A 27,769-nucleotide genomic window follows, 5' to 3' on the forward strand; every position below is an offset into this window, starting at 1 on the left:
CCATGACGCTCCCCTCTAAGCTGCAGCCAACCTCCCGAGCCCTCAATCTCTTCCAGCCTAGGGGGGGAACAGGCAAAGAGCTGTGGGTCTCCTGCCACGTTGGGATAGGGAAAATTAACAGTACGGGCCTCGTAGAGATGCCCTTCTCTGGGAGCAAAGAACTTCTACAGTTCTCCATCTTTAGACCCCACTGGCTAAAGAAGCCACAGAATTTTGGCAATGGAGTAGCCAGCTCTAGATCTCCCGAGGTCCCGGTTCACATTCCAGCACCACCATTTACATTGTGCTAACTTGAACAAGTCTTATCCCAGGAGAAGCATCTCTGTCCTCCGGCAAACTCCTTAGTGTCGCCCGCCCTGTTTCTCCTTGTGGGGTTGTGTCAGCTAGAGGTGGAAAAGCGCCAGAAACCTATACTCACTCAGAATGTAGGATAGTTACTTCCGAAACCGTGACCAAATACCACACAGCTTGCCTTCCCATGCCACAACTAAACTCTTTTATATTTTTGTGGGTAAATTTTGACAGCTACATTGCTTCTGTGAGGAAGAGAAGTAGGTAGCTCTGGGGACGTTTCAGAATCCTGTCAAACATGAGCAGGATGTCTTTGGAGAAGATATGTAGACAGTCCAAGACTTTTTTTCCCCATTCCTAAAATCGTTGGATGTCTTACTTTCCTTTCAGAGGTCAAGGTGGAACTCAATAAAACTTGGTTCTCTCCTTTCTTCTTGCGACCTCCCTCTGAGCCCGGGCTCTTGCTTGTTTAATCCCTACAGCACCTGTTACCTGACCTAGAATCATCCCAGCGCAAGATGAAGGATTTGTTTTGAGTAACAGTTATCTACACACGCTTTAGAAAAGATGCGAGGCCCAAGGCGCCCAGCCAAACCCACCCTCTGTGGCTGCAGCCTTGACGTCCAGGGAACCCTGTTCCTTAGACACACCAGTGAAGAGAGACTATAGAATCGGTGCCCACAAATGTCCAACTGCACCGTGACGGTGCAGTTCATCGCCTGCACCGCTCCCGGGTTATTGAGTAAAGCGCTTATAATATCATTAGCCTCGGTGAGTTACCGACTGCGGCCCTGCCCGTGGCAGAACTCTCCCTACTTAACTCCTCAAAGGGCTCGTTAATGGGCTAATTGATTAGGGGTCGGTGGCGCAGCCGGGACAGGGGCAGGGGAGGGAGCGGAGGGCTGAGAGGCTGTGCACCCAGGCCCGGGAGGCTGGCGAGGGGCAGGTGCCAGCCTCCGTTACCGCATTAACCTCTTCAGGGCTCTGCGGCGGGGTCGAGACACATTACAAATGGTCAGCTTTAATCATGGTGTCAGCTCATTAACCCGGAAGGACCCGGCGCTGAAATACAATTTGTGCGTCCTGCTCTGGGCGGCCATGGCACAAGCTCCCGGTCTTCATCACATTGGGTCCAGCGCGCTCCCGCGGAGGTAGAGAGAGAGATTTCAGAAAGAACTGTCCAACTCATTCACTAACCCTCGGCTTCTCAAAAGCACGCTCTTCTGTTCATCTGGGCGATGCCGTCGAGTCTAGAGCCAAATCAATACTACAAGAGGACTGTATGGCCAACTTGAATGTCAGAGCCAGCTACAGGAATGGGGGAAAAATCGCAAAGTGGAGGAGCTAGAGAGTTAGTCTAACCTTTCTGAGCTAGAAAGTATCTGGTACTAGGGACGGACGCGTAGGCAACCGCTCATGGGACTTCATTTTCATCTTCACAGCAAATGTGACTCAGATCTTTGCCGCCATTGTACAGACGTGGAAACTGAGGCTCTGGAAAATGAGAATCTAAGCCAGCTAGTGGGAACAGGACGGCTGCTCATGGTTGTGTCATTGCCAGCACTGTGCTCTTGGAAGAGGGTCAAGGAGAGAAGCAGGCCCTGGCGAGCAGCTCATAGAAAGAGCCAAGGGAAAGAAGCAATCTCCAGAGGGCCAGGCGAGGGCCCGAGGAGGTATGGGGTCAAGCACTGGAAGAGATGACATCTTTTATGGCAGGGACCACAGGAGGTGGGTCTCAGCAAAGACCAACAGGGTACATTACCTGGGAGGCAAGTCCAAGACTCTAAATGAGAAAACTCTGAAATCTCACAACCAAACTTCTCTGAAGCTGATTTGGAAAGTCAGAGGAAACAACCATTTGGCCTGCCCCCTTCCACACATCTAACCGAGAGTGTTATCCACAGAGGGCCTCTCTCTCCAAGCTCAGCTCAGACCAGCTTTTAAGTCACATGTATACACTTAACCAAACATTTGTTCACCCACACAAATCTCTCTCTCTCACACACACACACACACACACAGAGAGAGAGAGAGAGAGAGAGAGAGAGAGAGAGAGAGAGGAAGGCACACACGCTCTCGCACAGCCACATGAAGAATATACACTGAAGTAGTTAAGTAAATGGGGGTGGTAGGCATAAGGGACTTCAAGACCTTCCACTAGCTAGTCTCAAGTAGGACTCAGTCACAGAGAGGAACCGGAAACACTACAATACGAACATCCCACCACTTCCTTCAGGCTTCTAGGGGTGTCTTAGGCTTCCCCAGATGCATAAAAGCCAGAAGCTTCTGAGTCCCATACTGCTACGAAACCCACTCCCTGGAACCTTTAGCTCTGGTCTCTCAACCAAGTAGAGAGAGCAATGCTTTGACCTAGCACCCCCCCACACGCACACCCAGCCCCACCCTTTGAGTCTCCACGTAGTTCACCCCTCCCAGTTTCTCTGTTTAGTGGACACCTTAGGGAGTTGCTCTTCAGAATCTCCAGGGGCCTTCCTCACCTCCCCATAGGTATAAGACGTAAACCCGGTTCCCGAGGAATGATAAACTTTCCCAGGCCGAAAGAACGCTTGAAGTTTAGGCCCTGAGATTATGTGACTGCTCAATGTTAAAGCGGCCCAGAGCAAACTTGCGGAGGAGCCTAATAAAAATTGATCCTCTCTGCTCTGCAGCAGTGGGGAAATAGGCTGGCTGAGCCTCGGTAATGGTGGAAGAAGGCTCCCTCCGAAATGACAGATGAAGTCATAAACAAGTTTGATCTTGGAATCAAGCTTCGATAAATATTAAACACAGTCCCCCCCCCGCCCTTTTCCATGAGTGGATTATGATATATGGCGCGTCCAAACTTTAAAATAAGGAAATACCAGAGAAAATGATCTCAATAAATTTTCTAAGTATAAACGTTGATTATGTTTCGATTTTCATTCAAGGGCCTCTGCTGTTCGTTCTTTGGTGCAAATGACATCTCACAATAGGCTTTTGGGGAAAAGGGCTCCCAACTTGAAAAAGAGAGCCCCAGAGGTGTACAATTTATGTAATCTGTGGCTGGAAAATGAATTGTGTAATTTATTGGAAAACAGAAAGTCATGAAGATTGGATCAGCATAGCCTAGTCCTGACACCCCCCCCCCCCACATCCATCAAGTTCCAATTAGAAGCCTAACCAGAGAGCTTTAATGGGTTTCCAATCTAGTAGCCTGATAGACTCATCAATTCCTCTGGGAGAAATTAAGAAAATCGACCGCCCCTTGGCGACGGAGTGTCATTCCTTTCTGCAACTATATGTCAAATTAAAAACACAATTAAAATTTAAACTGTTTCAATCAAAGGGTGCCCTGCAACCTATGTTTCACTTAATAGAACTTGGATGAAAATCTGATGCCTGCACTCCATCACCAAGGGGGGGGAGGGGGGTGAAGGAACTCAAGAGAGGATTCTTTATATTTCTTTAAGACATTAGCACTGGGGTGAGGGACACCAGGTAACTCCACCTTACAGCTCCTGATTTGGTCATGGGAGCCATTCACCTCCTTGCTGAGCTTTCTCTCCTGTTACACCTTTTCCTCACCCAAACCAGAAAGGACTCTTTGGCAACATTATTTGCCCCAGACTTTGCATAGTTTTACCCAGGGATTCCTAGAACAACCACTGAGTACCACTGAGGCCCACAGCAGTGACTTTCTCCCCAGTCTGGGTGGGAGAGTCGGGAGGGGTCTCATGCAAATCGATAGACCCAGTTGGGACTAGAGTTGTAATCTGGGGCTCCACCTCAACGGCCGGCCCCTACTGGTTGTCCTTCAGGACACTTCCACAAGAGAAAGGTACCGAGTGAAGCTGAAACCTGAATCCTAGATCCCAGCAAAAGACACTAGGCAGTGATTCCCCAGTACTGACAGCCTCGTTATTTTAGGGGGAGGTCTCTTTTCCCCTCCCCCATTTGTTTGTCAAAAGGTCCACAGCATCTGCTCTACACGGAGAGGCTGGCTGTGCAGCACTCAAATGTGTACCTTTCCAGGCTTCCAGATGTGTACGTGCCGGTGCTATGGGTGGCTGACACTCTACAGTTAGAGAGGATCTGTAAGCGCTGCTCAGTGACAGGAGGAAAGAGGAGGAGCTAGGCACGTGGTTCCTCGAAGGTCACAGTAAAGTGCCTATGTGGACATGGTCCACTGGTTCTACCTGGCTGCCTCGGGGATTTCTGTGGGTCTGAGCACCCTTGGTAACATAGTTCAATCTCCTGGTCACTTGGCAGTTGTTTAAGTTTGGGCCACTAAAGTTTGGCAGCCACTGGGCTGCCAGAACAGTATAAGGTTAAAATGGACTAAAACAGGGTCTTTGAGGTGGTCAAGGGCCCCGTCCAGTAAAGGTTAGAAGCCCCCATAAGGACTCCGAAAGAAAGTTCAGGTATCCCACGGGCTTAGAGAGAAAGCAGGGGTATTGGCACCACAGTTGGGTGCTAGATCTCCCAGAGCACCAAAAGCGCCCAGATAGAGCAGCCCTTAGAGGCCCTGGGACCTCCCTTCACCCCTCAGTTGTCCCGTGCTCACCCACCTTTTCACCTCCTCCTCCTTCTCCCCATCTCCACCTCCAGTTTCCCCGGCAAGGGGTGTTGGGTGCTCTGGGGCTCGCCCGCCCATTGTGGTCTCTGACTCTGCCCTGCCAAGGGAATGTCCCCCCTTAGAAATGACCACCAGCGGCCGGGGTGTAGTTTATATGTCTTGCTGTTGTTTGATGTACACACATCCACTCTATTTACTACCAAATAAAAGAAATACATCTGTGTTGCCAACAGAAACAGTTCGCAGACTGGATCTGAGCTCTCCCAGGGCTTGAAGGCCCTCACCGGGTATGGAGCACTGTGGAAACTCCTAGAGTACTGGCACATAGGAGTGTGAGGGTCTGTGGTCATGGGGGAGTAGTGAGGGTAGGCCAGTTTGACCAGGTGGCTGGTGACAAAAATACAGCATCAACCTGCTGCATGGGAATTTGTCAGTGGGAAAAGCTGAGGTGGGAGCATAGTCACCCTGCTCCCTGCCCATCCATGCTATCTGTTCTTAGCTCACTTGAGCCAGGGGTCATTGAGAAAACCGGCCACTCAGGGTCACTTAGCACAAAGTACATGACTGTATGTATGCCTGAGCTATCAGAGTAGCGCCAAAAAAAAAAAAAAATGTGAGTGGGTGTGTTAGAAACCTTGGGCTACTTGTATTGGGGAGAAATATAAACAAGACATCATGTGTGGTGTGTCAAGTGAGGATATTCTATATTGCTTGCACTCATCCATGTATTTGATGGCCGCTGTGGAAGGTGAGATCATTTTCATTGAGAGGGCTTTGACTGGTGTGAAGATCGGGCTCAGAGGTGTAGGTAGACAGAGGAAAGGCAGGGTCCACAACCTGAAGGTGGTAAGAGGATAAAAATGAGAGGCGTCTACTCAGCACCCCGGAAACAGGAGACCCTGGCTGTCCTGACTTCCCCTAGAGAATGTCCAGAGGAATTTCAGGAGGCCTCGTCCCTCCCCCCAGAATATCTTCTTTAGTGATTGGTTCTCAAAGCTTCTGGGAATCTTCCCAGAGGCAGAGGCTAAACAGCAACCAGCTCTGCAGACCTGTACTCGGTTTCTTCTGGCAAGGAGGTCTCAGAAAGACGCACTGTGCCCCACTCAGAAGAGCACCAGTATTCCCTAATGTCATCGCTTCCCTCCACGAACACCAAACACCGAGCAAACCATCAGGACCCCACTGAGCTGGACTAACCATGTGAGCACCACCCTCCTCCTCCAGGGCTAAAATGTGGCCCCTGGGGTGAGAAATACCAGCCCAAAGCAGCAAAGCTCCCACTTGGAAAAGTGAGGCCAAGGGGCTTGGACAAAGGATAAACTGTGCTTGTGGAAAACCAGTTATGTCTTGACTTTCAAAAGACTGGGTCAGTCAAGAACCGTTTTCTAGAATCCAAACAAATAGAGAAGTATTTTCTTGGCATTTGATAACATCATGCTCTGGCTGTAAAATCTGAGGACATGTTTGCTATTGCAACATTATTTTTAATGAGCTGTTACTGGCCTGTCCCGCAGTTAGTATTGCCAACAGTAAAAGGCACCACTCTGTTTGCAGGTAACACAAGGAACAACATATTTTGACCCCGATATTCTGTTTATTTTTCATTTACGACACATGCCCTCGTTTTTATTCCAAACCAGAGGAACATAAAGGCAGATCTATCTTCAGTGGGGTCCAGGCTAAAATTTTGCCACAAATACGCACACTAGTTTATTTGGGGCCAGTTTTCCATCAACAGAAAACGACAGCAGTGTTTCAGCCACAGTAGAATCAATTGTGTCGATTGAGTTGGAGGAGCTTGGCAACACAGAAGGAGAAATGAGAACGCAGACAGGCGCTCCCCAGTGGTTGTGTCCTGCTTGTGGCAATGCTGGCTGAATTCTTCTCTTCCTTGCGGTTCCTCAGATCCCCACTTCTGGCTCCCCAGCTCCAAAGAGGCACTGCCAGGAATGTGATCAGGATGGACACACACACACACACACACACACACACACACCACAGAACTTGAAGGCAGCCACGCTGAATTGGCAAGGGACACCTGAACACCTACTTCCCTCGCAGACCAGTTCCCGAAAGGGGTCTTGGAATGCCTTGCCTCTGGCTGAGGACCAAGGGTGCAGTGGCTTGAGAAAAGCATTAGTCAGGACAAGTGGCTACCTCCGAGGCAGCTTTGGGCACTGATGGACACAGAAAGACTGGCTAGCAAGGTTGCAGTGGACTGCAATCGCGCCTCCCTCAGCCAGTGGCGCATGCCTTCTGCACTGGGTATCTGAAATTCTCCCAGCTCAGCTGAAACCTCCTGGTCTGAGAAGCAGTAACCCCTACTCCATCCCAGGGACTTCTAGGTTTACTGAATCTACCTCCAGACTCAGCCGAACTCCAAGTTTTGCCCTTCCTTCTTTCCTCCAACACCCCAGAGGACAACCACAGCCACCACAATCTTATCTAGACATTTAAGGGATGCTTGACCCAGCAGCTCTTGAAGGAACCATGGTTTGGGGAAAGAAGGCAAGCTTCAGCCTTTTCTGGAGAAAAATACCACCTGTCTTTAAGCTCAGGGCTGTCGTTTTTGTTCAACTTTGCAAGCTAGTTAAACCTAAGTCTTTATACCCTTCTATCCCCCAACCTTCTTTGCTCTGAGGAGGGCCTCTCAAGCAGTAGAAGGTACACCAAGGAAAGAATGCCCTTGGTCCTGAACAAAGCAGCCTCTGTCTCCTCTATGGTCCGGATTCTAGGGCCCCGAGGCCAGGTCAGGTTTAGAGAACACGACAGAGGCAAGAAGAGTTTCCCTAGACACCTGCTCTGGGGGCCCGCGAGGGGGGGCATCCAAAGTTACACACTCCGGCAACGTGAAAGACTTATTTTTTCTTTTTAATTAATCGATTCCACAACAACATGAAGTGTAACAATAGTTTGTGGAGGGTTTTTTGTTTTGTTTTGTTCTGTTTTCTTAAAAAGGGAAGGAACTCTAGCAGAGGACAGGGAGGGAAGGGGGAACAGACTACTCAGAACGACGGAACAACAGGTGTAGCCCACAGGAAAACAGGGCAAGAGGCCCTGTGGAGTTGAGGGTGAATTTTACAAGAAAACTGTACATTTATCAAATAAGTTAAGATTCTCCTATGTTGATTGTCCTTCACTTAAAGCGCTCCACTCTACCTGGCTTACTCCTCTGAGCCTCGCTGCCCTACCTTGCTTTCTTCCTCCCCCTCCCCTGCTTAGTCTGCCCTCTCCATTAGCGATCACGCTGTGGTCCAGTGGTCTTCATCCCCACAGAGGAAGGGGCAGGGCTCTAGGGGAATTTTGTACAATATTGCACAGGTCAAAGCACGACAGTTGCGGCGACGTAAAAACGGGACAGCATAAAATGTATTTTTTTTCCTACAAAAAAAAATTTTTTTTTGAACTCAATCTCTCAAGCAGGTAACACAGTAGTGACGGTGATGTTAAATGACAATTTTTGGACCAGTGATAGACCACTAAATAAAACGCTATGGATAAATAAGAGCACAGGAACCCAGCCAGATATGGAGCTGTTCCGAATTCTAAAGGTCTGATTTGGGGCTTTTGTCTTTTGCCTATAAACGTTTTGGTCAGAGAATTCTTTAGTCAGGAGCTGAGATAAATGATGTTAACTGCCACAGATCGGCGAGTAGGGATCCTAGCAGAGGTTACTCGGATTTTGAAAAGAAAAAAAAAAGTGTACGTGGAGGGGGGGCAGATAACTGATTGGGGGTGGGGGAAACCACACCCAGAAATCCAGAAATAAATATGAATTCTCTCTCCGGATTTTGAAAATAGTTCTATAGAAAATGAATAAACTAAAGGAAGTTGGGTTTTGCGCTTATTTTCCTTCTGTAAAAATACCCCCCCCCTTAAAAATGGAAATTTAAGGGGAGGTCTGCACATTTATCAAAAAACTTTCAGTTGGAAGTTTTGACCTGGGAATTTTTTCGCCCTCCCACCCCGTTTTCTCTCAATGGTAAGCAAAACCAAAAATAAGAGGAGAAGCGCCTCAAATTCATAGGAATGAATTGCACGGAAATGCATTGCAAATACTTACAAAATGCTATTGGGGGTGGGAGGCAAGGCAGTGAGCCCCCGAGCCCGGTTCCCAAGGCCGCTGGCCACAGCTCTGCGCCCTTGGCCCAGCCCAGTCTCCTCCGGGGTCCCCGAAAGGTGGCCGGGTGCTCACTCCCTCTCCCCTCTCCGGTCTCACACCGGCCGTAGCAGCGGCACAGATGAGACCACAGGGTGTGAGTAGTAGACTGGGTGCGGGAAGGTGAGCAGCGGCTGGCTGACCGGCACCGGGGCCCCTGCGGCCGCAGCCGCACCCTCCGCGGCAGAGTTCTCGTGGTAAAGGATGGGCACGCGCACGATGCGCTGTGCGGCGGCGTGGCTCAAGTTGGCGGCCTCCAGCTCGGCCGCCAGCTGTCGCTTCCACTTGTTGCGACGATTCTGGAACCAGATCTTGACCTGCGTCTCAGTGAGATGAAGCGACGCGGCCAGGCCGGCGCGTTCCGAGCTGCTGAGATAACGTTTCATGTCGAAGGTGGATTCGAGCTGGAAGACCTGGCTGCGCGAGAAGACGGTGCGCGTCTTCTTCTTGCGGCACGCGGGCTTCTTCTCGGGGCTCTCGGCGCCTGCCTTCCAGTCCTCTGAGCCGGGTGTCGCCGCAGTCGTCCCTACAGTTGTCCCGGCCGTGCCCGGCACCGCCTCGCCTTCTTTTTTGCCTTCCTCTGAATCGCTCTCTTCCAGAATGATCTCGTCCGGGCTCTTGGAGTCCAGTTCCTTGTGGTCAGGGTCAGCCTTGAGCAGAGGCTCCGGGGAGTCGCGGTCGGTGCCGGACGCAGGGGAGGAGTCTCGCAGGAGGGCCTTCTCCGAGGCTGCAGAGACAGACAAATAGATGCACACTCAAGCACAGCGAACGACATGATCTTGAGAGAGAAGGGAGTCTGGGGGCAGCAGGTGCAACCCACGCGTTAACCTTTGGGCTCCTGATCCTTGGGCCTCAGCTTTCCCAAGGTTCTCCTCTGTCCCCGCTGGGCTACAGCGGGGCGCCAAGACCTAGGATTCCCTTGCCTCCCAAGGACCAGGGAGCCGATGATAGCAGTGGGGCCGCTCCTTTTATCCCACGTCTCCCGTGCCAGGGGCCAACGGAAAAAAGTATCCGTGGTTAGGGTTTATCCCTGCCTTCCAGGCCTACCCAGGCCATCCCAAGCCACCCATTCCTGCTGGAGGCCACTTTGCCCGAGAAGTGCAGCGCCCTGGCCTCCAACTCCTCTTTTCTCAGCAAGTGGGATTGGAATCCGGGGCCTCCTAACCAAGCGCCCAGGAAAGAAGAGGACTAGAGGCCAGAGGAATTGACCAAAACTCGGGTTTGCAGCTGTCGGGGCGTATTGACATGCCTGGGGCGGGGATAGGGCAAGCCCGTGGGGGAGCGAGGGGAGAGTGAAAGTTCAAAGAGAGGTCGGTACCTTCTGGTCGCGGGAGGTGGCCGCCGGCGGGGGTCAGGGTGTAGGGGTACCACCAGGCCGGGGAGCGCTCCAGGTAGTGCGCGGGCAGGGCAAACCTCTGCGCTGGGATCTCAAAGCGGGGGAAAGCCAGGTCGCCCACCTGCGAGAGCGCAAAGCCGGCGGCACCCTCCAGGGCACCTTTGGCTGCGGCGGCGGCGGCCGCGGCCGCGGCGGCGGCGGCCGAGGCCGGCGCGAAGAGCGTTCGTGCGGGAGGTTGAGGTTTCGGGGGCGGCCGGTGGTGGTCTCCGTTGAGCAGGTTCCTGATGGAGAACGGGGATTCCTTGGGCGCGGGAGGCTGGGGTGGCGGCTGCGGGGGCGGCGCGCTGGCAGTGCCCGAGGCGTCCGGCCCGGGCTCCGGCATGGTCCCCAGTCCTCCGGGTCCCACGGAGGGAGGGAGCGGGACAGGCGGGCGGCGGGGCGAGCAGGCTAGGGGCCGGAAATCAGACCGTAAACGGAACTCAACTACGGGACTCAAAGTCGGGGGCCGCCCCGGGCGCGAATCGAGCCGCGGGAGGGCGGGGTGGGGACCGGGCCGGGGCGGGCTCGCATGGGGGGGGGAGGGGTCCAGAGGGGCGGGGAGCGGACCTGCCTCTGCGCCGAGGGTACGAAGGGGCCGGGTAGAAGCTGCGGCTCCCCGGGAGGAGGCTGCAAGAGCGGTCCCCGGCTTGGGATGCGTCAATCCGGCGCCGGATGCTAATGATGAAATCAAAATGTCATCCAAGTTAAATGCGGGGAGTATACGGCGATTGGGCGCGTACAATGGCAAATGGGATTAGGCCGGCCAAGGCGCAGCCGAGCTCGGGCCCCGCAGCCGCCTCTGCCACCGCCCCCCCTCCTCGCCTTCCCTCGGATTTTGGCGCTTTGGCTTCGGGCTATGAGAGCCCGCCTGTTATTGGCTTTATATAGTCCAATTAGGCAGCAAATGAGGACAAACCTATTAGCACAAAAGGATATTGGCTCTCGCTAAAGAGGCACTCGGAGAGCTCCCACCAAAGCGGGAGGCGCACGAGGGACCCCGAGACGGAGACGCCCCGGCGGGCCGGAGCACACCGACCCACGAGAGTCTGGAGCCAGCACCTCCCTCTACCCCCTGCGGCTCGGCCTGGGGTTTGCTGCGGCGGGGCCCGCGGGAGGGGGAGGGGCAGGTCAGGCTGGCCCGAGTCACCTCGGGGTTACACGCGCTGGGCTGACAGCCTCCGCACTCCTACCCTCCCGGCACGGCAGGGGCCAGCTGTCCCCACGCGGGCCCAGGAAGCAGGTTGCCACCTCGGCCGGGGACGAACTCAGTGCTCTTTCCCCAAAAGACCTGCTAAGCAGGGAGAGGGCAAGAAGAGGGGAATTAGGGTTCTCCACCCACCGTCTAGTGGAAAGAAAGAGAGTTCTTATGTCGGTGGGCTCGGGAATCCGCGTAGCCTTGACCTTCGGCCCTGAGAACCGAAGAGTCAATCTGAATCACCCTGGAGTAGGAGAGAATCTGCGACTCGCACTCTTTTGAGAACGCAGGACCCTCCGATGCCCGCGCTTCCCCCACCTAAGAAGGTCGGGGTAGCGATGTTACTGCACTGACGGCTGCGCTCCGAAGGACACTACTCTTTTCTAAATGACAGCGTCCAAGGCTCAAGGACCGACTCCAAACCTGCAGTCCGAAGACAGCACTTCCCCAAGAAGTTTCCGGGTGGCGTTTAGAAGCTACCTAATGCTTTAATACAGGCTCTGAGAATCGAAGGCACAGCGGAGTACCTTTCTCGGTTGTCACCGTGGCAGCGACACCTGCAGCACACCCCAAGGGCCTCCAAATCCCTGGAGAACCAAGGCGGTCGTCTGAGGAATAGTTGGACTCCATCCGCCTTAACAACTTCCAGAGTCAAGCAGGAAAGGAAGCCCGAGAGACAAACAGTTCAATTATAGATTTCAGCGACAAATAAAACAGAACTGTTGGTGGGGTCTTTAACCCGAGAAAGATGACAGTCTGTCCTCAACCCTGGTGAAGCTCCCTTCACACCTGAGCTTTCTCCGCCCCACCCCTTTCTTTTTCTTTCGGTTGAGCCTTGCTTAATTCAAGCCTGTCCTCCCTAGTTCAGACCTGACCTTTTGGGGTTCCCAAATGGGAAGTAGGTTTATTTTATTTTTCAGTCCTCGGGCTCCTGAGCACCCTCTACCAAATCTTGACGGGCGTGTTCAAAGTTTTGACATTCACCCCACAGCAGCGAACCCTTCATTTGCCTTGTAAGCAGCGCTTCCATAAATGGTTATTATTATTCCTCTGAGTTTGTACAAGGTTTTACTGGAATGCACAAGGCACATCATCTAAAATCCGAGTGGGAACCAATCACAGCTCGGTGGCTCAAACAGGGTGGGTAATACGCTCAGATTTTATAGAGAAAAGGTGTCCAGAGAGGAGACCATACCTAAGGCACCAAACCAGTGTTGGACAACTAGAGGTCATTTCCCTCCCCCAAAAGGCAGAAATCATTCTCTGAGCATAGGCGAAGCGAGTTCGGTGCGCACTGCTTGCACACAGCAAACCTGGTGGCCCAGTAGTGTGCGGGTCTGAGGGAAGCTGCGGCAGATGTGGGCACACTCGCTAAAGTTCTGACGCAGGGAGGCTACTTTAAACTAGGAAAAGGGGGAAACACTTTCCGAAAGGCAGTCGGTCGTTGTGAGTCAGTGCCTACCCTATCCTCTGCCTACCCTGCGAAGTCGTGTGTTCAATCACCGTGTCTCAAAAAACAAGAACAAAAAATAGACCCTCCTGAGCCCGCAGGCGGGGGAAAGGGGGAAAATGTTCTGTCCCAGGAAGTGGGCTTCTAGCTGTCCACAACTCTGGGCCTAGGTGTACCGTCCCAAGAAGAGTAGGAGGCAATCTTCTCGGGTCTCGGGGCCGGATCCAGCCTATGCATAGTGTCCCTTTCCTAAAGCACTAGAGTGTGTGCGAATGTGCGTGTTCACGAGAGGTGGGGTCCCGTTATTTGGCATCAGCAACCCCAGCTGGACTTCAACAACAGAAAGCGTAGAGTTGACCTTTTCTTTCCCGTTCAAGAAAGCTCGCGTCTTGGTCGCCTGGACAGCAATTCACTTGCTCTCAGGAGAGGCTGGGTCCCTCCACTTGCCGGCACCACGACGCCATACAAAGTCAAGCAAACAGCGCCCTCTATGGGGTATCCTCGAGCCTGCGGGAGAGACTGAAGAAAACACAGAACCTAGGCTAAGTATTTAAAAGCCTGGGTTTTACTATCCCTACCACCCATGGAAAACAAGCACTTTTTTTTTTTTGATCTGAGATGTAGGAGAAAGCAAGGGCGAAATTACGTGCAAGTCTCTGCAGATCTTTATCCAGCCACTTCTGGAAGAGGTGTCTCCTGCCTCTCATTCTCCTTCTGGCTTTCTGTCTCCTTGTATGTCTCCTTTTATGTTTTCTCTTGCAGCCTGTTCTCTACACGTGGGTCCTGACTTCTGTCATCTGAGGGAAGCATGCTGCATAAGGCAAGGGACTACCTTGTTTATCTTTGAGAACACAGTGCCCAATAGACCAGCAAGAATCTGTCTCAGTAAAGACGGCTTGTGTTAGTGCCTAAATTCTTGAATTAGACGAGTGGATAGAGCGAGTGCATGGATGAATAGATGGGTAGAAGGGTGGATGGATGGATGGATGGATGGATGGATGGATGGATGGGTGGATGGATGGGTGGGTGGGCGGGTGGGTGGGCTCACAATTCCCACTGCAGAGGATTGTTCTGCTTGATAAGAGCACTTCAGATACCCTGGCAACATCCCCCCAAACACTCCTCCCAAGGCAGTTTTTGAAGTGTTTAACGCAAATCTAGGTTGTTGGGTTTTTGGCACAGAGTTTCACACTGCAGCTCAGGCTTCTCTGAAGTCACTCTGTAGCCTCCCTAATGCTAGGGCTACAAATATGAGCAACCACACACAGATGATCTAAAGTTTTTTGATGCTACATTTTACAACGCCTAAAGGATTTCCCAGGAGCAGGACTGTGGAGAGTGCTTCCTAGAAGGTTTAAGACACATGGGTTGTGTAGAGTAAGATCTCCACATCACTCCCTACTGGGACAAGCAGCTAAGAGGGCAAATGGGGTAGGAAGAATGCTAATGATCAACACCAAACTTTTATACAAAGAATGAGGCTTGGCAAAGGTGTGCTTAGAATTGCCCTCACACCCACCACACACAAAACTCATGTAAGCATCTGCACACACTTGAGTTGGTAAGCAGATTGTTCTCCAAGGGAGGGGAGTGTGCACATGTTCTCTGGGATCTCACCTAAAGCAGAGGGCTTCCTTCTGCAGCCAGAATGGATGAGTCCTCCTTAGGTGCAGTGCACAGACTTACAGAAAGGGTGGAAACTAGCTAAGCCTTTAGCCAAAGCTGCAAGACCCATGCTGGAGGCCCTCACAACTAACAGCTACAGCTTCCCCTGATCCTAATGGTTACATTTTACCACCTAACTCTCCTTAATTCTGTTTTTTTTTTTTTTCTTGAAGGCAGAATGAATTCTCCCACAGAAACTCTTACCCTGTTTCCTGGGAAGCCCCTGTCCATCTTTTTCCATGCTACTTGGAATAGTACCAAAGACCCCTGCTTTGACTAATGACCTTGAGGAATATGTAACTCTTAGTGATGGACTGTAGCCATGAAGACAAACATGTCCTGAGCCACATAAGGAAGCATATCATTCAGTTTCTAATAAGGGAAATTATTATGTAAAGCTAATCTTAGATATCAATCATTGGTTGGGTCCTCACTCATCCAGGGTGAGGTAGGCGGTACTATTATTCCTACTTGAAAGATGAAGAAACTGAAGTACAAGATCATGTGACAAAAGGAAATGGATCTCCCAGGGAAACACAGCCTCACGACATCGCTACAGAGACACTTGGGGTGTGTGGTGAGCGCTGGCTGTGGTTATGGTCAGTTACACCCTTCTCTGGAAAAAGATTTATGTATTTGTTTGTCTGCTGTTTCATCGAGATAGGGGCTCACTGTGCAGTTCTGGTTGGCCTGAAACTCACAGAGATCTGCTTGCCTCTGCCTCCCAAGTGCTGAGATTAAAAATGACCACAGAGACCACCTTGTTCTTGCCAGTTTCTCTGAGAAAGCTCAGATTCCTAACTCTGGTAGGTCTCCTACAGTCTCTCCCTCCTCCCACTTCTGGAGTCTTCAAGTCTTTCTAACGAAGTAGGAATCTTCCACGCACCATTACACATGGTTTGCTCTCTGTGTTCAGTGTGCCTTTCTTTTTTCTTTGATTTATTTTTATGCATATGAGTCTTTCGTCTAAGTGTATGTCTGTCTACCGTATGTGTTGCTTGTGCCCACAGAGACCAGATGCAGACATTAGATCCCTCTGGAACTGGAGTTACAAATGGCTATCAGCTGCCATGCAGGTGCTGGGAATTTTACCCGGGTCCTCTGAAAGAGCAGCCAGTGCTCTTAACTGCTGAGCCGTCTCTCCAGTGCCTCTGTAGGGTTCTTAGGAGAGGCAAAGAACTTCAAATGTTTGTGCCTTTCTTCATGGTGACCCGATTTCAGTCCCTGCGACCTAAGTGGCAGAAGGCAAGAACAGACTCCTTCACGTTGTCCTAGGACCTCTACACACAACATAGCATGTGTACACCCCCTACTAAACGGATATAATAAAAATGATAGTGTCTGATATTTTGGGGGCTATGACTGATTGTTTGCTGATATGTCAGTCCCCCAGTTCTGAAAAACCCTGGGACACCCCAATATGAATCCTGCAGGAACAAAGAAGAACACCTTTAGAAGTGTCTTTTCAGAAAGGAATTGTGCAAGGCCCCCAGTGAGTCCTGGGAGGCATCTGCTCCCAAGGATTCCCCTTTGAGGATTGGTGCGCTTACTCGGAAGCCACACAGGGTCCCATTGTTAGCATTGCTTTTCAGTTTCCTTTACATTGCTGAGACAGGCTGGGATTTCCAAACAAATCCCAAACAAATCCTGCAAAGTACCAGGAACTCTGTCTCAATGTATGAACTATTTCTTGAGCAGCTGTGTGCTCAGCAATATTCTGGGCTTGTGGGATGCCTCATTGGACTTGCAATTCTTACCCTTAGGTAAGTGCATTAGAGCTGGGCCCAGGCAACTGGGTGATGAGTGTTATGGGAAATCCTAAAAGGACATGAGAATCCTGTGGTGGGTGGCAGGATAGCGGTGTATTAAATAGGCAGGCAAGAGAGAAGCTGCACCAAGGAATACAGTTCCTCATGTTGTGATGACCCCAACATCTCACTGCTACTCCATAAGTGTAATTTTGCTGCTGTTATGAATCATATTGTAAGTATATGACATGTAGGATGTTTGATATGCGACCCTGTGAAAGGGCCGTTTGACCCCCAGAGGGGTCATGACTGACCCACAGGTTGAAAACCACTGATCGCGAGAGAGATCTCAATAGCTCTTGCTATTCGAGTGTGATGGCTTGAGTTCGAATCCAAAGCACCCACATTAAAAAAAAAAAGCCCTGTGTGGACATGCACACTTATAATCCCAGCATTGGGGGTGGAGGATCCCTCAGGCTTGTAGGTCAGCTGGTCTAGCTGACTATTGGAAAGCTCCAGGTTGGGTGAGAGACCCTGTCTCAAGGGGACTAAAGCAAGGAGCAATAGAACAGGGCACCTGCCACCCTCCCCTGGTTCCTGCTTTTACATATATGGACATGAGCGTGTGCCTGCATCCTACCCGGAGTGCAGGTGAAGCAGATGTTCTGAGGTGCATTTGGTGGGGGAGCAGGATGAGTGCTGCAAGCAGAAGTGCATGCTTGATTCAAAGGACAGGAGCTGCAAGGATGTGGTGTTGCAAACAGGAGACCAGGAAGGGAGGTAAAGGGTTCACTGTGTAGGACTCTAGAGGCCTTGGTTGGAGGTTTGAATGGAAATCTTATTCTCTAAAATAACGACACCAGTTGGGGATGTAGCTCAGTTGATAGAGTGCTTTTCGAGCGTGCATGAAGCCCTGGGTTTGATCCAATACTGTATAAGCTAGGTGTGCTAGTACCTGCCTTTAATCCCAGCACCAGAAGAATTGGAAGAACCAGGTAGCAAGAATGCTCTGCAGAGGTAAAAGAGCTTGCCCAGAACTCAGTGGAGAAGAGAGAACCAATCCACAGAGACTGTTGTCCAACCTTGACTGTGTGTGTTCAGTGGCATGCACATACACACTCACACACACACACAGCACACACACAGACACTGAAAAATAAAAAAATGGCATGGAGAACAAGCTCTCCAAAGGCAAAGTATTAAATTGCCATCTGTAATATGTGAGAATCACGCAATGGCATTGGAACAAACCCAATTTATTCCTTGCCTGTCTGAAGCAAGATCTTAGTCTGTAGCCCAAAGTGAACTGGGATTCATTTTGTTTATTTTTTATTGTTTTAATTTTTTTAGTGTGTGTGTGTGTGTATGCTTGTATGCCATGTGTGTGGGTACCCATGGAGTCCAGAACTGGACTTACAGGTAGTTGTGAGCTGCCAGACATGGGTACCAGAAACTGAACTTGGATCCCCTGGAAGAACACCAAGTACTCTTTAGTGCTGTGCTCCCTAGCTCTCTGGCCTGGAGCTCCTCCCTCAAACCCCCACTTATTGGGGTTATAAGCTACCTCCATACTCACCAGGAAGCTTTTAAAGACATGTGCTCACACACAAAAGTCCAAGCAAACCACTTGGTAAGAAAGACCAGTGTTCATGGAGGCTTCTTTGCAGTGGCTGGCATTAGCTCATTGGTGGACTCTGAGTATCTCAGTCACTGTTCTGTCACTATGAGGAGACACCATGACTGAGATGAGTTTTAGAAGAAAACATTTAGTTGGGGCTTACAGTTTTGAGGGTTAGTCCATGGCCATCATGATGGGAACATGGAGGCACACAGGCATGGCACTGGAGCAGTAGCTGAGAGCTCACTTCTGGTCTGAAAGTTGCAAGCAGAGGGAGGGGAGACTGGGCCTGGCTTGGACTTTTGAAACCTCAAAGCCCACCCCCCAGTGATGCACCTCCTCCAACAAGGCCACGCCCCTCAATTCTTCCTAAATCATTCACCAACTGGGAACCAAACATTCAAATGGGGCCCATGCACTCCCACCCCCATTCAAAGCAGCACATAGACACTGGGCTAGTATTCCTGCACAGATGTAGTAACCATCACAAGGTATGTGTGCAGGAACTTTTTGTGGCAAGTCTGATATAGGCCTATGTGCATGACAGCCCCGTCTTCATGGCTCCCTGACCTTTTTTTTCTTCTTCTTCTTGTGATTCAACATAAATGACTCCATATTGACACCAATAACTTCTGTGTAATCAGCATTTTGGTGTAGTTGTCTGTGCAGTGGGATTCACACATCTTGAGGACACCCAGTTCAAGAAGCTTCGGCAGATGCATACACCTGAGTTGAACACCTCTGAAAATCACCTCTGACCATTTGCAGGCAATTCCTGCAAGCAGGCTGTCCCAAGAAACTGCTGGGTTGATACTGTTGTTAAAGGCCAATCTTTCTAGCTTTAGAACTTCACATAAACAACATGTCCACTTTCCCCTCATTCTGGGTCTGTCTTCTTGGACGCAGAATGTATGTGTAAGTCGTCTCTGCCATGCTGGGTAGCATGCCTTTGCAGAGTTTCTTAGACAGAAGCAACATACAACGTTTAAAAATCAATTTTGGATTCACTAGGTTTCAATGGGATTCTGAGCAAATAAAATAAAATCCCCACGTACTGTGAATGGATTTTTTTTTAAAGGTGGGCTGGGATTGGTGACACACATTTCTAATCTTTGAACTCTGGAGACAGAGGCAGGTGGACCTCTGTGAGTTCAAGGCCAGCCTGATCTATATAGCAATTTCCAGGTCAGCTAGCGCTACATAGCAAGAACCCATCCCCCAAAATAAAGAGAAATAAAATGTGATATATTTGTTTAATGGCATATTACTCAGCAATAGAGCATGAAGTACTGGCTGGGGACACGGCACAGTCTGTAAAGTGTTTGCTGTACAAGTATGAGGACCTGTGTTCATTCCCCAGAAGCCACGTAAAAAGCCAGGCATGGTGGCATACTGGGGAAGTGGAGACAGGAGGATCCTTGGGGTCTCTGGACATCCAGCATAGTCATATCGTGTATTCCCACTTTGCAGTGAGATTCTCTGTTTCAAATAAACAAGATAGACAAAGAAAACCACCTGTGGTTGATCCCTAGCCTCCTCCACATGAATGCGTACACATGGGATCCCCCACATGTACGCACACATACATACACACATGTGCCCATACCCGCGAGTGCACGCGTGTACACGCGTGCACACACACATACATACACGCACGCACGCACGCACGCATGGTAAAGTGCCGTGCCAGCACAGCTAGAGCCAAGTCCGAGCGAAGGACATCAGGATTAATGGAACACGCACTTTGGATGTTGCAGAATCAGAAGCCTTTATTGTACATCACCAAGGGGGTTTGGTTTTATACCTAATCCAGACAGGTGGGCCAACAGGATGGAGACCTCCTGGCCAGATCCTTGGGTTAGGGCCAAGGCAATGTGTACTCAGGAAGCAGGGTTGCTAAACAACTCTGAGAGCGTGGAACTTGCAAGTTTCTCAGAAACCCAAAATAACAAGGGCAAGAAAGGTCACCTACAGGGGAGGTGAGTAGGAAGGCCAGGACTCCATTAAGTCCCAACAGTACCAATGAATGCAAACACCACAGCACAAATGAACCTTTAAAACATGGAGTGGAAGGAGTGGTCGAAAAACAGTGGTTCTCAACCTTCCTAATGCCATAACCCTTAATACAGTTCTGATGTGGATGTCCTTCTGTATATGTGTTGCTTTATTGGTTGTTGGGCAGAATAAAACCAGGCAGGAAATTCAAGCAGAGACTTAGAGAGAGAGTAGGCAGAGTCAGGGAGATGCCACAGCGTTGCCGAAGGAGAAGGATGCCAGCAGCCAGCCAGAACCTTACAGGTAGGCCACAACCTCGGGTGATTTACATATTAATAGAAATGGGTTAAATTAAGATGTAAGAGTTATCTGGAAATATGCATAAGCTATTGACCAAACAGTGTCATAATTAATATAGTTTCTGTGTGATTATTTGTGTCAGGTGGCCGGGAATGCCTACACAGTTCTTCATGTTGTGGTGACCCTCCCCCAGCATAAAATTAGTTTTGTTGCTACTTCCTAAGTGCAATTTTGCTACTGTTATGAATTGTAATATAAATATCTGGTATGTAGGATATCTGATATGCGAGGGTTGTTTGACCTCCAACAGGGTCATGACAGACAGGTTGAGAACTGCTGTCATACAAAGAACACGCACGGTGTGTTTGTGGCTATGTGGTTGCCTAGCTCAGGCAGCCCCATGGAGACAGGAAGGAGACAATGTCCTGCGATGGGAGAGAGAATGGGTTTGCAGTTTCATTCTGGAGGCTGTAATGATGTTCTGAACTCAGTTGCAGGCTGGCAAGACGGCCATGAGGAGAGGCACTTGCCGACATGATTGAGGACCTGATTTCCATCCCCAGGGCCCAGCCTCAGGGTGGAAGGAGAAAACTGACCCTCAGAAGTTCTCTGACCTGCACACGTATGCTGTGGCATGCACCTATAGTCGTGCACATACATACAATAAAATGCAGTTTAAAATCATCATAATAGGCTGGGCGGTGGTGGTGCACGCCTTTAATCCCAGCATTCGGGAGGTAAAGGCAGGCGGATCTCTGGGAGTTCGAGGCCAGCCTGGTCTACAAGAGCTAGTTCCAGGACAGGCTCCAAAGCTACAGAAAAACCCTGTCAAAAAAAAAAAAAAAAAAAAAAAAAAAACAACAACAACAACAAAAATCATCATAATAAAGTCAGTTGTGGTAACAGGGTGCTCTAAGACTGTTAAAAGGCATGAAACTGTGTATGTTACATACATGCATCATCTTCTAGAGGATATCTCAGGGAAGCTGGTTTAAAGAAATCCATCTCCCAATCATCATGTGTAGGGATAGCCTTTCTGATGTCCCCTGTCTCAAGTCCCATGGCACAAGTCCAATGCCTAAGGCTTTCACCTTTCCTAATCCTCCATCCTCTTTTTATCCACCTCCTCCTCTTTCTTCTTCTATTTTGTGGTCTTTTTGAGACAGGGTTTCTCTTTGTAACCCTGGCTATCCTGGAACTCACTCTGTAGACCAGGTTGGCCTTGAACTCAGATCTGCCAGACTCTATCTCCTGAGTGCTGGGATTAAAAGTGTGTGCTACCATGTCTGGCCGCTATATTGTTCTTTCTGCTGGTAGTTAGACATGAAGAAGGGTCCAGGGACAGTCAGCTCAGCCTTTTATGTAACAGAAGGAAGTCCTGCCTCTTCACTCCAATGGGGTCATGTCAGTCACACCAGAGCAGGATCTCTGCCCCCTCCAGTGTCCATACTGGATGTCTCCCTTCTAGCTGCTGTGTTCTTTGGCTGTGCACTGTTTACTTCAGCAGCTGAGGAACAACCATTCTTCCTGGCCATCCATTCTCTCCTGCCAGATGAATGTAGCACAATCAGAACAACTGATGATCATGTGGGATAAATCAGGCCAGCTACTGAGGACTGCCAGTCAAGGAACAGGTGCAGCCTTCTCCAGGCTATATGTCAATGGTTGAGCAGCCCGGACATTCCTTCATTCATCCACACCAGGTTATGTGTCAATGGCAACAGCTAGTCTCTAAGGGCAAGGAACTGAATGCATTGTAGCTCCTGTCTTTGGGATGTTCACAGCCTAGGGAAGTAGAATGAGGAAGGGAGTAACATGGGCAATGTAACTAGCACATGCAGGCACCAAGTGATCAGAATCATAGAAGAAGGTGGCAGAGCATGGGCAGAAGAAGCTTTCTAGGGGAAGTCATCAGCTGGGACAGGGGACTGATGACTGTGTTATTTAGTAGGGAAGTAAGAAGGACAGAGGTCAAGGAAACAGTCAGAACATAGACAAGCAGGTTGTGGAGGGGAGGGTGGGCAGAGGGCAGGTGATAAAATACAGATCTGGCCAAGGAGACTGCATCCCTTGACTTCCTACAAATTAAAAGCAAGGGGCCTCTGCAAAATCCAGAAGTCGTAGAAATAAAGGTCAGGATTCTGTAGATTTTGCTTGTTATGACACACCACACTTGGCTGAGGTCTCCACACTAGGCTCATTTCCTCTGAGATGGCAGGAAGGACAAGCTATATTCTTCTTATTGTATGTGTGTATGGGTATTATGTCTGCACGCAGGAAGGCCAGAAGGGGGCATTGCATTCCCTGGAACTAGCATTACAGACAGCTGCGAACTGCCATGTTGGTGCTGGGAATCAAACCCAGATCTTCTGCAAGAGCAGCAAGTACCCTTAACCACTGAGCCATCTCTCCAGCACCTAAGCCTGTCATTGTAGGTTCTCCTGGCCTCAATGGAGACCAGGAATTGATTGGGGAAGTGGGAAACAAGGCAGAACAAGTAGTTAGACTCAGACATGCTTGACTTTAGAACTTAACACTACCACTTAGAGGATGTAGATCTGGGCATGTTTCTCACTTCCCACGAGGCTCAAACCCCTCCTCTGGGTGATAGTGATGATACGGGTCATCTCTTAGCATAGTCTGAGGCTGGGATGAGTCTGTGTGTGAGAAGAGCTCCCATGGCAGCTGGAGGGTGTCTTTGTCACTTTTGGATGCACTAACAAAAAATACTATAGACTGAGCTGCTTAAATAGTGGCATTTACTTCCCACCGTCCTGGAGACCAGAGGTCTGAGATCAGATGGCAGCATCCTCTGTGTCTGATGAGGGGTCTTCTCCTGGTTTACGGTGACCATCTCCATACAGTGGATCAGAGAATCCTTTGGGACTGCTCCAATAAGGTCACCAATCTCATTCATGAGGGTGCAATCCTCATGACCTAACTGTCTGCCAGGGGCCTCATGTGCTAGGGCCATCACCTCAGGGCAGGGGTGTTAGAATTTCCATAGATGGGACTGGAGCAAGGGCTTAGTGGTTAAGAACATTGGTTCCTCATTCACAGGACTCTGGTTCAGCCATCAGCACCCATATATCAGGTCACAAGTGTCTGTAACTCCAGTGCTAGGGGACCTGACACTCTCTCCTGATCCCCGAGGACACTGGACACAGATAGGTGACACACAGGGGCACATGCAGGCAAACCGCCCATTACATAAAATATTTTTAAGTTTTTTTAAAAAAAACCCTGAATTTTCATATTTCACGCACACTTGGAATGGAGACACAAACATCTTGACCATTGTGCCAGCTGTGTGGCCATGGACATGGTGCTGAGTTCCTCTGCTCCTCAATACCCTTGTTTCTAAAACCAGTGTAAGCATCTGCCTTCTGGTAGTGTCGAGAAGTCTCCTGAAGATACGTGGGGAGCGCTGATCCAGAAGTCCCTGGTCCACCTTTCTTAGGAGCTGACCCTCTGTGCCAGGCGGGATTCATGTCGCTGTTTCCTCAGCTCTGTAAAGGATGGCGCCAAGGCATGGAGGAGGGACGACCCCACACACTCAGTGCCCACAGCACTGAGCTGGGCAGTAGCTGTCCTGAGATAGGTTCCCAGAGCAGAGGCCAGGATAAGAAGCCATTCGTTAAGCGGTGCTCTAAGGCAGACTGGGAGGTCTGGGAAAGGAGGATGAGGAGAGAGAGGAAGCCAAGCAGGGTACAGTTGCTAGCCACAGTTCTGCAGAAGGCAACTGCATTCTGATCCCACAGGACAGTTGCTATGGCTGGTCTAGAGTTGCTCCCGTCTGAGGCAAAGGTGTTTGGTCTTCCATAGTTCTGCTCCCTCTGGGATGGCTGATCAGTGTGAACTCCAAGGCACTTCCGGGTCTTTGCTCCTCTGGGTAGAATGGCTCCATAAACTCTCTAGGGAAGAGTCCCCGCTGTTGCTGTGGGAAGCAGAACACGGGGTGACCCAGTGCTGGGATGGGATGGTTGTGAGGGGGATTCCAGGGATTCTGTGGGGGTGCTAACGTGGTCCTAATGATGAGGGAGAAGGACCCATTCTTACCACTTCAGGATGAGGTTCGCTACCACATCCAGCTCCTTCGTCCCTCAAGTGGTCTAACCGGGCGAGAGAGGCAGGCGCCGCACTGGCACGGTCCTCATGCATTTGCTCCTGTGCGGCCAACAGATGTGACTTTCCTTTTGGTGGCAATATTGAAACAAGGGAGAACTCTCTCCACCCACAACAAAAGGCAGCCCCCTCCTCAGCCTGCTCCTTGTCTTTGGAAATTTGTGGCAACTGTTTCCATTTAAGCATATGACAATTAAATCGTTGAGGGTTCCAATGCCGAATTAATTACCCAGTAGAAAAGGGATCAATTGTGTAAATATATCATTTATGTAATGAGTTCTGGCTGTGATTTAGATGTCCAGATTGGTTTTTCCTCCAGCTTCTGTCCTGAAAACAAGTCTAGCCTTTGAGCCAGGGCCAAACAAACAGGCTCTATTAGGTCTGAATCCAGGGCATTAAGTGGCCCAAATAGACAGGGGGGGGGCAGGTGATACAGGGGGTTGAGATTGTGGGAAAATTGGAGCAATTTGCCAAAATGAGCCAAGTTCCTCCTATTATTCTCCCTGTCTGTGCAGAAAATTACTCTTCAGAAACAGGGAGTGGAAGTTAAGCGTCCCCTTAAATGACACTTCAGATCGGCCCATTTCACACACACGCCCCACCAGACACCTGAGTCCAGTTGTGACGGCCCCTCCTGAAAAAAGAAAAAGAAAGGAAGACCGAACAAATGAACAAATTAAAGAAGAAAGAAAGAAAGAAAGAAGAAAGAAGAAAGAAAGAAGAAAGAAAGAAAGAAAGAAAGAAAGAAAGAAAGAAAGAAAGAAAGAAAGAAAGAGAAAGAAAGAAAGAAAGAAAGTCAGTCTCCGGCAGGTTCCAGGAGGCAGCAGAAAACCTCAAACATTTCACACTCCTGGGATAGCTGGAGTTACCTGTCGAGCATGCTGCCTGCCTGCCCAGCTCAGGGAGCCGGACTGTAGGCTCACTTGCTTGTGGCAGCAGCCCTAGTGGAGAAGGGAGAAGGTATCCTCAGCCTTCAGATTCTATACATCCTGTGGCCAGACCTCCAGAGGTTTCTTCTCTGAGCTACAGCCTAAAGACTGCCCCACCCCAACTTCCTCTAGATCTGTCTTCTTTGTCTCCTCTATCAGGAATGGAGTCCCCATTCCTAGCTTACAGTGGAAAGAAAGCTGATGAGAATCTCCACTGTGGTTGGGATAAGGTTAGGGCAGTCATGCAAGGCTTTTTGCCTTGAGACTCCTGATCTTAATTTTGCTGCTGTTGTTTATTGTTTGGTTTTGTTTGGTTTTTGAGGCAGGGTTTCTCTGTGTAGCCCTGCCTGTCCTGAAACTTGCTTTGTAGACCAGGCTAGCCATGAACTCAGGGATCCTCCTGCCTCTGCCTCTCGGGTGCTGGGATCAAGGGTGTGCACCACCATCGCCTGGCTCCTGATCTTCGGTTTCAACACTCATTTATGATTCCATTCTCTGCCAGCTCAGCTCCTTGTACGGGGAGTGTTTCCAAGACACCAGGCCCAGGGGAAAGGGACATAGTCTCTTTCACAGGTCGAAAGTGGGGACATAAATGGTCCACGAAGCCTTGGCCCTGGGGAAAATGAGATCAGAGGGGATAATTATACATCAAATGCCACATATTTGTCAGGAACTCATTGCTTAATTGATGTTTTATTGCTCCTACTGACACGTGATCGAAATGAAATTGCATCTACAAGGGAGGAAGTAGAATTGATTTCTGCTTGTATCTTAATGGGGGGAATAAAGTGTCAATTAAACAATGAAGATGACATATATTTGATGTATGATCTGAAGACGTAATATTATTCACTAAAATATTATTTTACAATTTACAGTAATGAGCACCTGGCAGTAAAGGAGAGAGGCATGGTTCACACACTTCCCACGACTTAAAACACACACACGTGCACACACACACACACACAAAATATGTCATTATTAGATAATGCAAGGAGAGTTTGTGATCACATGGCATAAGAATTCAGGTAGTGAGCATCTGTCAAGATACCCAGAAGAGGAACAGAAAGGGAACGGGGGAATGGAAAGTAGCTGGCTGGGGGAAAAGCTCATGTTTTCCCTGAGCCTTCAAATGAGATGGAAAAGAAATTCTGGAGGCCACAGTGATGAGGCTGACTGACCCACGCTGCACGCTGGGCTGGCCTTTTGGCCAAAGGTCTTTTCTACGCCAACCAAGAAACCGAGGCCCAGAGGCCTCCCTTAAGACCACACAGCAATTATACAGGCAAGTCAGGATTTGAGCCAAGGTCAGCCCAACTAGAAGGGTCCTCCCTCTTTGGAGGGAACCAGAAGATAGTTCTTTGTCAAACCAGGGAAAACTGATGTAGCGCAATAGAGAAAAGGTTTCCACAGGCAGAGTCTGAGGTGAGATGAGGCTGTAGCACACAGCAGCAAAGGCCACAAGGTGTAGTGGAGAGTCAGGAAATGAAAGCCAGCGAGAACACAGGAGGAGGCGGGATGCACAGAGAGCAGAGCAGTTGATGGTCTCTAACTCAGAAGTTAATTTATAAAGGAGCTGCGGCCAGTTAAGCTTGTAGCTAACTTGTGGGGGGAAAGTAGATTCTTTGTGTCCAGTGTCTTTACAGCAAGACCTGATATTTTGCCTTTATTTTTTAATTATGAAACTGGTAGAATTGTAGTTATTTTAAAATTAAATTATGGATATTATTATTTGGGGGAGGTGAGGAGTTCTGTTCCCAAGCCATGGGGCACCTGTGGAAGTCAGAAGACAACTCATGGGATGTCCTTCTACCTTGCGGATCCAGGATTTGAACTCGTCTCCTTGGACTTGAGAGCAAGCGCCTTTATTCACTGAGCTACCTTGCCAATCCTGGGTTTTGTTTAGGTTTGTTTGTTTGTTTGTTTTTAGTGGTGGGGACTGAACCTAGGGCCTTAGCTGTGCTGCAGCCTCAGCCCTCAAAAGGGTTTTTTTGTTGTTGTTTGTTTTTTGGGTTTTTAAAATCTAATACTATGTCCTGAGCCTGAGAATGATAACTCAGTTGGCAGAGTGCTTACCTTGGATGAATGAGGCCCTGGATTCAAACCCTACCCCAGTAGTATCTTCCATATGCACAAAATCTAAACACACTCCTAAAAAACCCTCACATGCTCTGTACATGACCAAAATACGCTTATGAATACAGACCAATTCCTTGATACAAAGGATAAAGGCTTAATATGCTCAAAGTATAAAACGCAGACACAAATCACTACAGAAAAACTTGACAGGTAAGAAAACCCAGGCAAACAATGAAATTAGCTGTTGAAGTGTAGCTCAGAGGCCGCTGCTTGCCGAGCGTGCAC

The 27,769-nt window shown here is 49.6% G+C and overlaps 1 protein-coding gene across 1 annotated transcript; it reads right to left on the minus strand.

Moving 5' to 3' along the window:
• Window positions 1-9,061: 9,061 nt before the first annotated feature.
• Hmx3 (H6 family homeobox 3) lies at window positions 9,062-10,723 on the minus strand. The gene is made up of 2 exons (XM_057779836.1): window positions 10,324-10,723; window positions 9,062-9,732 (listed from the first exon to the last, which is right to left on the minus strand). Exons 1-2 carry the CDS (start codon window positions 10,721-10,723, stop codon window positions 9,062-9,064), a joined length of 1,071 nt encoding a protein of 356 aa, XP_057635819.1.
• Window positions 10,724-27,769: the final 17,046 nt, after the last annotated feature.

The sequence above is a fragment of the Chionomys nivalis genome, chromosome 8, assembly GCF_950005125.1.
Source record: "Chionomys nivalis chromosome 8, mChiNiv1.1, whole genome shotgun sequence".
In the NCBI taxonomy this organism is placed as follows: Eukaryota; Metazoa; Chordata; class Mammalia; order Rodentia; family Cricetidae; genus Chionomys; species Chionomys nivalis.

What these genes read in the sequence shown, in the direction of transcription:
- Hmx3 (XM_057779836.1), bottom strand. Translation starts at nt 10,723, where the DNA reads ATGCCGGAGCCCGGGCCGGACGCCTCGGGCACTGCCAGCGCGCCGCCC. An exon ending in CCACCTCCCGCGACCAGAAG is followed by an intron (nt 9,733 to 10,323) that starts GTACCGACCTCT and finishes CTGTCTCTGCAG; the next exon opens with CCTCGGAGAAGGCCCTCCTG.